Source organism: Pantherophis guttatus, chromosome 2 (genome assembly GCF_059756535.1).
Source record: "Pantherophis guttatus breed Tessera chromosome 2, ASM5975653v1, whole genome shotgun sequence".
NCBI lineage: Eukaryota > Metazoa > Chordata > Lepidosauria > Squamata > Colubridae > Pantherophis > Pantherophis guttatus.
In genome coordinates this window covers 18589821-18600174 of record NC_142064.1, presented here as the reverse complement: position 1 = coordinate 18600174, position 10354 = coordinate 18589821, and the positions used below count along the sequence as shown (strand labels likewise).

The following is a 10354-nucleotide window of genomic DNA, read 5'->3' as shown; positions in this document are numbered from 1 at the left end:
ATAGGACGAATGGAAGATTATACAGGATATGTCTGTTTTTGCTGACAGGGAATAAGAGATGCTACTTGGTATCTTTGTTACATTCACAAAAATTATGGTACAAAGACTTTTCAGAAAAATAGTCCAGTCTTTAGAACTCATGTCTGTGACACCAAAGTTGAATAACAAAGATACCGTTTTCTCCAACCTGGCAACCTCAGATAATGTTGGACTATAACCAACCTCGTCCTCAGCCAGTTCGTCTATTGCTAAAACAAGACCAAAGCAAATATGAAGTCCTATCTCAGGCCTCATTAAGCCAAAGGCAAGTAAAGATGTTTTTCCTTTGGTCAATTACTTCCATTCTGCTCCTCCATTCTCCAACAAGACGTTCCCCATTAATTTTGGAGCTGAGCTGAAATATAGCTTTAGATCTCCTCCCCCCTTTCTCTGACAGACAAACACGTAGAGGAACACACTGAAACGTTGATGGAGATTCTCAGTCACCCAGGTCGTGATTGTCCCAAAAGTGCTTTTTCAAAAGGCAACTGGGCTTTGTTTTTCTTTGAAGACGTTTTGCTTCTTATCCAAGAAAACGTCTGAAGAAGCTTCTTGGATGAGAAGCAAAACGTCTGCAAGGAAAAACAAAGCCCAGTTGCCTTTTGAAAAAGGACTTTTGGGACACATTGAAATGTTGTCAATGGGTCCAATCATAGCACCATTCCTTAGGGCAGGGGTGTCAAACTCAAGGACCACGGCCCGGCCCGGCCCACTGGGTGCTTAGATCTGGTCCATGGGGCCACCCTGGAAACAGTGAAGGACCGGCCCGCGGTGCCACTGCCAACAAAAACGGACCTCAGGAGGACCCATGACATGAGTGATGTTGAGCTGGCCATGCCCACCCAGGCCACATCCATCCCCCCCAAGGTCAAACACAACCCTGATGCGGCCCTCAATGAAATAGTTTGACATAGTGGTGAAATGTAAAATTTGTTACTACTGGTTCTGTGGGTGTGGCTTGGTGGGGGGGTGTTAATGTGACTGGATGGGCGTGGCCAACTTTTCTTTTCTTTTTTTTTTTTTTACTTTTAAGCCTCTGACGATCAGGCAACTCAGCTGGGATCGTCAGAGGCTTTTAAAAGCATTTTTTCTACAACCTCTTCTTTTAAAAGCCTCTGACGATCCCAGCTGAACCGCACGATCATCAGAGGCTTTTTTTTTTTTTACTTTTAAAAGCATTTTTTGGCTGAAGAGGTTGTAGAAAAAATGCTTTTAAAAGTAAAAAAAAAAAACAGCCTCTGATGATTGCGTGGCTCAGCTGGGCATGGGAGGTGGGCAGGGATTTTTGCTACAGGTTCTCCGAACCACTTGCCATCATCGCTACCGGATTGGGTGATCCGGTTCGAACTGGGAGCATTTCACCCCTGGTTTGACCCCCCTGCCTTAGGGTATAGACCTAAGTAAGTTCTACCTGAAAAATCCAGACTATGGGAAACCCAATGCAGTAGTAGTAATTTATCTGTAGATAGATTAGTATTTTAGGGAATACTAATCTAACCGTATTTCCAGAAGCAATGCATAGACTCTCAAGGCAAAAAATGGATAACGTATTTAGGATCACTGTCCATAATGGGACTTTTGATGATGCATTGAGAGTCATATTCTGGAAAAAGTGGGTGAGGTCCAAACAAAAACTAATTTGAATCTGTTTCATTGACATTTATGCTTTAAGTAGTTAATACCATTGCAGGTATTCCTTATGACACTTGGGACCAGAATTTCCATTGCTAAGTAAGGCAGTTAAGTGAATCAATTTTGCAACTTTTGTCACAGGGGTGAAATGCTCCCGGTTCGGACCGAATCGCCCAATCCGGTAGCGATGGTGGCAGGTGGTTCAGAGAACCAGTAGCAAAAATCCCTGCCCGCCCTCCATGCCCAGCTGAGCCGCGCGACCATCAGAGGCTTTCTTTTTTTTAACTTTTAAAAGCATTTTTTCTTTGGCCAAAAAAATGCTTTTAAAAGTAAAAAAAAAAAAGCCTCTGATGATCGCGTGGCTCAGCTGGGATCGTCAGAGCCTTTTAAAAGCATTTTTTCTACAACCTCTTCGGCTAAAGATCTCATCTCAATTTAATATCACCTGTCTTCTGCACCATTAAAAGTCACAATTGTTAGTTTCTGGACTTCTTTTCAGGTTATGCAACTCCTTATTTGTTGAATCTCATAATGACCAGAGTAGTTTTCTGCTGGTCTTTGTTTCCATACTCTTTGGCCTCCACTGTGTCTCTGGGGCAAAAGATTTAGATTTTATTCTTTGATCCAATACGCTGCCTTTGACACAACATAGAAGGAACAGGGTTGTTAAAATTGTGGCAGACGGGTGGAGGGAAGGGAGGTAGAAGGGAAGAAGTACTTAAACAAGATTTCACACAACTGATATAATGTGACTGTTTAACTTCTTTCCTGTGAATTGGGTGGGTTATTTTTTTCCCCCCAAAGAATATGCTCATCTGAGCTTTGCATGATCTTGCTAAATATTTACTGACCCTTGTTCCCCCTGTGTTACAAAATTGGTCCTTTCAAGTCTAGGCATAGAAAAATTAGCCATTTTAACACTTGTTATTTATTTTTAATTATTGCTTTTGAAAAATGTTTGAGCCCATCCTTAAACAATACTCCAACCATAAGGTTTTTATCCTCACAAACTATTGTGACACCCTAAGGATGTGATGGCGAACCTATGGCACACGTGCCACAGGTGGCATGCGCAGCCCTCTCTGTGGGCACATGAGTCGTCGCTCAGCTCAGCTCCATCCCACATGCGTGTGTGCCTCCGGACAGCCAGCTAATTTTCAGGTCTCTGCCGCGCATGCGCCCCGCGCACGCATGTGGGGTGGCCTCCCTGCAGCCTCCTGGGACCAAAAATGGGCCACAGGGAACCACTCCTGCAGCCCATTTTTGGTCCCAGGAGGCTGCAGGGAGGCTTGCTAGGCCCAAAACGGGGCAGGGGGCCAGGGACGCATGGCATTGTGCGTGCAGTGTTGCACACGCGCACTTTTGGCACATGACGACAAAAAAGTTAACCATCACTGTCCTAAGTCATTCTTTTTTTCTCATCCCCCTTTTCTGCTAGGTTTTTTTTTTGTTAATTGATCCTATATTTTCAGCCTTTCTGATCTGGCTGAGCATGGTGCCTCAAGAGTTCTGGAGTTGTAATCCTACATATCTGGAATGCACCTTCCTGGAAACCCAGTTACACGAGACCAAGCCTGACTGAACTCAATGGCTCTTATTTCTGAATAAGAGATTCAGAAATTCTGCCAGAATATATTGCCAACCCAGGTGGGAGAACCATAAGTTGAGAAATGAAAGTGGACTGAATGACTATATCTGTTCTTTCAACGTACCTGTGCACTTTGAAATGATCTGTTGACACTTTACTCTTGCAGACTGCCATCAAATCATTTCAAAATACACAGGTAAGTTGAAAAAACAGAAAGGAAAAAGATGCTCTACTCTACCATGGATATCCAGTGAATTCAATTAGTCTTGCCTCTGTGGTATAGCAACATCTGAAAGGTATGCTGAGCTTCGAAGAAATCCAGTTAATATGCTTGCCTTTACTTTGAGCCAGAAGGTGCTTCTGATCTAAACTAGGGTTGTACCAATATTTTGGAGTCTAGTGAAAATAAAGACTAGGAGGGATGACATGATAGCAGTGTTTCACTATTTGAGGGACTGCCACAAGGAAGAGGTGGTCAACCTATTCTCCAAAGCACTTGAAGATAGGACAAATGAATCAAGGAGAGAACCAACCTAGAACTACGGAGAAATTTCCTGACAGTTATAACAATTAATCAGTGGAACAACTTGCCTCTAGAAATTGTGGGTGCTCCACACTGGAGGTTTTAAAGAAGAGATTAGACAGCCATTTGTCTGAAATGGTATAAGATCTCCTGCTTGAGTAGAAATTGGATAGAAGACTTCCAAGATCCCTTCCAACTCTTGTTATTCTACTAAATTACGGAAGGGGAAAAGAAAAAGGGAAACACCACTACTAAGAATCTGAAATAACTACAAGTAATTACTCAATCATGGGCATTACCTCCAACAAATAATGCATTTTGGGTGAGTACATTTCTAATTTTCAGATAGTGTTGATGGCAAATACTCACAACATAGTTTCCACTGGATGGATATTTACAAAATGGCTGCCATGCGAATATAATTTTCCCCCAGCTTGTTTCGCCTCTGAAGATGCTGTCTAACACTCCTTGCTTTCTTTAAGTATACCCTCTCTCCCAAATCCATGGACAGGCCATCATATATCTACCCAGAAGTTTCTAAAAATGACTGTGAAGCCTCCCAGTTATATCACTGGGAGCAAGGAAGCAGTGAAGAATGTCAAAGCTTGTCCTTTGCTTAGCTGAATAGCAACGTGTTCATTTATTTTGCCTTGAAAGCCATATGTAGAAAAACTTAAAACTTGCATGCTACAGAGATGTTTAGAAACTATCTAGCATCATCCTAGTAGCCTATTTAAGTCTGCAGCCTTGTTGGATTGTTACCCAGGGGTTGAGTTTACATTTGAGGGCAAAATCACGCAAAGCCACATTGCTCAGTTATCAAATATGTGCTGCTCTAAGTCATCGTCCGGTGGATGAGAGAACATCTGTTTGTTCTTTCCCTCTTAAACTATTACATAACATTTACAAGACAAGCATTATCATTTATTCATGCAACATGTCATACGTTATAAAAGTGGCTAGATAACTGCATTTATTAAATAAATTTTGGTGGGGGTGGAGCCCAACACCACAAAATACAACTAGTATCTCTAAGTTCGGCTCTCTCTAGGTTTTTTTTTTCCCGTACTTCCATCAGCCATTGCCAGATTTCACAACTGAAAGATATTGCACCAGAAAGACATGGGCGAGGAGAAGGCATACTATCACATTAATATTTATGATTTAAAAAAAAAAAAAAAAGATCTCCATGTGGTACATAAAGTGCTTCTAGAATTGGTGCAATCAAAAATAAAGGGAAAAATCCTTCTCATTTAGATACTAACAAATGCATACAAACAGAAAAGTACTTTTTACAGCCTTGAGATCAAGCAAGATCAGGATTCATTCAAAATGCCTCCATTGCGAGAGGGAAGAATTGGTAAAAGTCACTATACAACAAACAATCAAACATTTTCCCCCCAATGACAATAGTGCCCAAACCCATCACCCCAAAAAAAAAAAAAAAAAAAAAAAAGCTATAATACATATAAATACTATCAAGAAATAGGGAGGCAACTTCATTATTGAAGAAGAGATTTGGCATGCTGGAATATGTCATGATTTTTCTGTAAATATCCAGGCGATTTGTAGAAATATTGTCTCCACCCCATCACAAATTTTAACTTTTGTTGCAGTTTGCGAAACCACAATGCACACATTTAAAAAGGCATTTGGTACTTTAGGATATTTCCAATGGCAGAAAATATCTTACAGAAAAATATTACTTATTCTAAAAGACCAGAAGAGCATGATGCTAAAAACAACAAAAAGCAGATTTTTGGGGAGAACACTTATGGCATACATACAGTCTAGACAAATTAAGAGGAAACAAAATGAGTTCGTTCTTCCAGTACATTATTGTGGTTTGTTTTTTTTTTTAATTGCAAGGAAATAAAACTTAAAAATCATTGTTCCAAAGTAAACGTGAACTGTAATACTATACCTGTAAAATGATTAATTCCATTCATTGCCATTAAAAAGTATGTAAAACATTTATTAAGGGCTTTTGCCTACAGAGGCACGACATAAATAGACAAGTCCTGCTGAAATGTCATTAGAGTATATATCAACCAGTGGGTAAATTGTTGTGGAAATTTCAGAAATACTATCCACAAGTGAAAGAAAGTTATTTCCCATTGCTGGATTCAGACATCGGCACTGGACAGAAGCTTCTCGCTCCACCGTGCTATCGTTCTGCTCCATCTCCTGAAAAAAGTCTGCTGGAAAATCAAAAAAAGTGCTTGCAGAACTTGCTCCGAGAACAGAATCTTTGTTTTACTAATAAGATAACAATAAGAAGAGCAATAAGAAGAAGCAGGAGCAGGCGCCCACTTAATCCACTCCTTCAAATCCTTGAGCATTTTCAACGGCCATAAGAAGCTTCTCTCGCAATTCTTCAAAAGATTCATACGGAGGTAAGTCAAGGCGATTAAAGCTGCAATGGAAGAGGGTTGGGGATTGAAGTAAAGGCAGGATTGTGTTTGTTTCAAATGAAGCATCTGGTTTTTCAGACTGTGAAAAGACTTAAACAAATACCACCATGTTTGAAAGGAATCTCTCTTGAGAAGTGACCAATGAGCAAAATTCCCAGCTAGATGTTCAGGTAATACCTGGCCAGTTCTAATTCTGCAGTGAATCTGTGTGTAAGTGTAATCCTAGGGCCCCCAAATCATGGAAAACTAAGATTTGCAGTATTACATTTAGCCAATTGACAGACTAAATCTGACTTCCTATGTGGGCTTGTAGAGAACAGAAATGGAAGAAAGAAGGCTTTCTTTGATAGATTTCTCGGGTGGAATTCTGTGGGTAACATACCACAGTCACAACCAATAGTGGCTTTAGCTTTTTCTCCATCAAATCCTCCATTTTTTCCCACCAGCCCTATCCCTCTGTGCCATTTCCCAATTTATTCAGAAATACCTCCCAACACTGAGATGTAACTTTTCAACAGAAAAATCTATCTGCCCCTATAAACCAGTGCTATGACTCAGCGGTTAAGATGCTGGATTTGTCGGCTAGAAAGCTGGCAGGTCGGGTTCGAGACCCGAGCATTCTGCGATGGGGTGAGCTCTCATCCTGTTCACCTAGCAGTTTGAAAACATGGCAATGCGAGTAGATAAATAGGTACCACTTTTGTTAAAGTTCCTCCCCCACAGCGCTCTGCAACGTCATGCTGGCCACATGACTGCAAAATATCTTTGGACAGCACTGACCAATGCCCTTGAAATGGAAATGAGCATCGTCCCCTATAATCGGCAACGACTAGTGGAGTAAAATCTGCAGGGACTCCTTCCCATTCCCCTTTCTCTTTCCTTCCTTTCCCTTTCTTTCCTAACATAAACCTACTACTAAATATTTTTTTAGATATAAGAACTGCATTTCCCATGTTAGTAGCATGCTAGATAAACCTAGAAAAAAAGTGTTAAAGGCTAAAATTCAAATTTTTCATTTAAGTATAGCCTAAATATAATTAATATTAGCCCTCATTTATTTAATAATAGTACCATGACCCAGATATATAAAAATTACATTTTGATGTACGTAAATATGGGACGTGCATACAAGGTCTCTGGAAATTCTCCTCTTCACTAGATTTCTGGAAAAATGAAAAGTAATCATCTTCCCGATTCAAGTTTAATAGAAACCGCTATCCTATCAAATCATTCTGCCATGGGTAGGCAAGGAGTTCCTCTTTGGATCTCCTGAGCTTCAATATCTTTCATCCAGTGGTGAAATCCAAATTTTTTTTATTACCGGTTCTGTGGGGGTGGCTTGGTGGGTGTGGTAGGGGAAGGATACTGCAAAATCTCCATTCCCACACCACTCTGGGACCAGCCAAAGGTGATATTTGCCAGTTCTCCGAACTGCTCAAAATTTCCGCTACCGGTTCTCCAGAACCTGTCAGAACCTGCTGGATTTCTCCCCTGCTTTCATCTCTAATAACAGAACAAAGGAGAGGATTTCTGCCAGTTGTATTCCAAATTTTATGGAGGAGCCAGACCTTTTATCCTTGGGAATGTCCTCTCAGGTGCAAATTAGGTATTGCCAGAAGCAACAGCAGCCAGAAACGCCTGAGATGGTTGCCATGCTTAGCCTATTGATTACTAATACTTAGTTCTTTCAAAGAGTAGGACAATCTGTGCCTGAGAATTGCTTCTGAAACAAGCAATTTCCCTTGAAGGGAACATACTTTGGGGGAAAAGAGTGACGGGTTTCTTGGCTTGTATGAGACTGGAAACCCCTTCCAGATAATTTCATCTAAGCACAAAAATATCTTGGTGGACCCGTTGAAGAATACACTTTCTTCAACATGTATTTCAACAAGTTCTCAGCATATGCAGTTTGTGACAATGAGAAACCTTAGTCGGTGCCTTTTTCATTCCCACATTTTCTCCTTCCTCCCCTCCAATTTTCTAGAGGAGAAGCAGATCTCTGCTCTTTCAGATCTTTCTCCCCGTCTTTATTTTCCCCCAATTATTCCATTTTTTTAAATAATGAAGGAAACAAAAGGGTTACTTGTTTGAGCCTATTTTGAAAGAAGCGCATCGGAAAATGTTTAAAACGCTTATCAAATTTGACTTTTTTCCATAGACTATTTTTATTCTTAAGAGTTTTGGTCTTACAATTAACATTTCTCCTTTTCTGAACTACTCTGGAAATATGGCATAACGGTTGCCTGGAAACTTGCCACTTAAAAGCTTCAGGATTGCTATGTGGGAGATGATCAGATTTCCTTATATCTGTAACCACAATATAATAAAAATGGGGGTTGCCCAGACTGTATTAACCAACATATGTTTGTAAGAAGGGAATATTCCTTAACAATTGGTGCTCAGAACAAGGTACTGTTATTTCCCCTAAATTTTTTTTAGTATTGCCCATAAATTTTATGGAGTGAATTTTATGGAATGAAAAACAGTAAAGTTTTATTGCTGTGTCTTTCTAAAATGTCTCACTTTTCAAGATTTTACAACAATCTTAATAGCAAGAACATTTATTTATTTATTTATTTATTTATTTATTTATTTATTTATTTATTTATTTATTTATTTATTTATTTATTTATTTATTTATTTATTTATTTATTTATTTATTTATTTATTTTCTATACCGCCCTTCTCCCGAAGGACTCAGGGCGGTGTTCAGCCTAATTAAAAACACAAAGACAGACAAAATTTAAAAATAATTAAAATTATTAAATAATAGGCCCAATTTGTAAAACCCCAAATTTAAAACCAATTAAAATCTTTACACTGATAGCCCAGCCTGGCGGAACAACATGGTTTTGAGGGCACAGCGAAACACACGGAGATCAGAGATTTTACGAATTTCTGGGGGCAGATCATTCCAAAGGGCAGGGGCTCCCACAGAGAAGGCCCTTCCCCTGGGTGTCGCCAGCCGACATAATTTGGCCGATGGCACCCTGAGGAGACCCTCTCTGTGGGAGCGAACTGGCCGGTGGGAGGCTACTGGTGACAGAAGACGGTCTCGAAGGTATCCAGGTCCAATGCCATGGAGCGCTTTAAAGGTGGTGACCAACACCTTGAATCACACCCGGAAGACCACTGGGAGCCAGTGCAGCTCGCGCAGGAGGGGTGTCATGTGGGCACAACGAGTTGCGCCCATAACCACCCGCGCGGCCGCATTCTGGACCAGTTGGAGCCTCCGGGTGCTTTTCAAGGGGAGCCCCATGTAGAGAGCATTGCAGTAGTCCAGTCGGGAGGTGACAAGGGCATGAATGACTGGGCAGGGCGTCGCGATCCAGAAAGGGCCGCAACTGGCGGATTACTGCCTTTTGCATCCATAATCAGACACATCTAATATATGAAAGTTAACGTGGAAGGTTTACGTAGGAAAGAACTCCCATCACATTCAACTGAAAATGCATTCCTTGGAGATGTCTAAATTTAAGTACTGTAAATATAATGCTTGATGTTTTATTACTCACCAGGTGTGAGCTCTGGGTAACTTCTCAGAGCTTCCCCATTGCTCTATTGTAAACAGCTGAGGACCGTTTGAACCTGGTTCAAGAGAAGGACATAAATGGGTCAGATGGTCATATGAACAGACTTCTAAAATTGCAGCTTGTAACATTGTCTACCTCCTTGACTTCAGCTCTACTAGGAGTTAGCTAGGAGTTTCAGCAATCCCAGTATGCCTAGAGGAGAGAGGTTGAGGAAGACTGTTCTAACTCAGCTGAGATCTCTAAAGAAGAGTGGCTTCGGTTAGAAATATGTCTAAGAATGTGTTTGCTAGGAGTGAATAAAATACTTTTCCTATTAATGAACTGAATTATGAAGAGGAAGCCAAGAATTAAGTAGATCAAAAGGATCAGGATCACATATATGCTTAAGAGTGAATTAAACCCCAAACCAGTCAGTTAGTAGGATTTAAAGTAGAAGAAAACAACACATGCCCCCGTTTTCTGAAAGACTCACCCCCTTATACCATGCTCAAGACATGCTTAGTGTTATGAGTTGAGAACCAATGAATGAATGAATGAATGACCATCCATCCATCCATCCATCCATCCATCCATCCACCTACCCACCCATCTCATCCCTCCCTTCCTGTAGACATTCAGTGCATTT

The 10354-nt window shown here is 40.7% G+C and overlaps 1 protein-coding gene across 26 annotated transcripts in view; it reads right to left on the bottom strand.

Annotated features, from left to right (window-relative positions):
• Window positions 1-4684: 4684 nt before the first annotated feature.
• The window catches only part of NEDD4L (NEDD4 like E3 ubiquitin protein ligase), a 340414-nt gene continuing 334744 nt past the window's right edge, over window positions 4685-10354 (bottom strand). For 25 of the 26 annotated variants that reach the window (XM_034442472.3, XM_034442471.3, XM_087885595.1 and 22 more), the window contains 2 exons: window positions 9712-9784; window positions 4733-6198 (listed from right to left, as the gene is read on the bottom strand). In XM_034442472.3, coding sequence (XP_034298363.2) covers window positions 6096-6198; window positions 9712-9784 — 176 coding nt within the window. In that variant the 3' untranslated portion in view covers window positions 4733-6095. Of the gene's footprint in view, window positions 6199-9711; window positions 9785-10354 lie in introns of all 26 variants that reach the window. The other variant, XM_087885601.1, reaches the window with a different exon arrangement.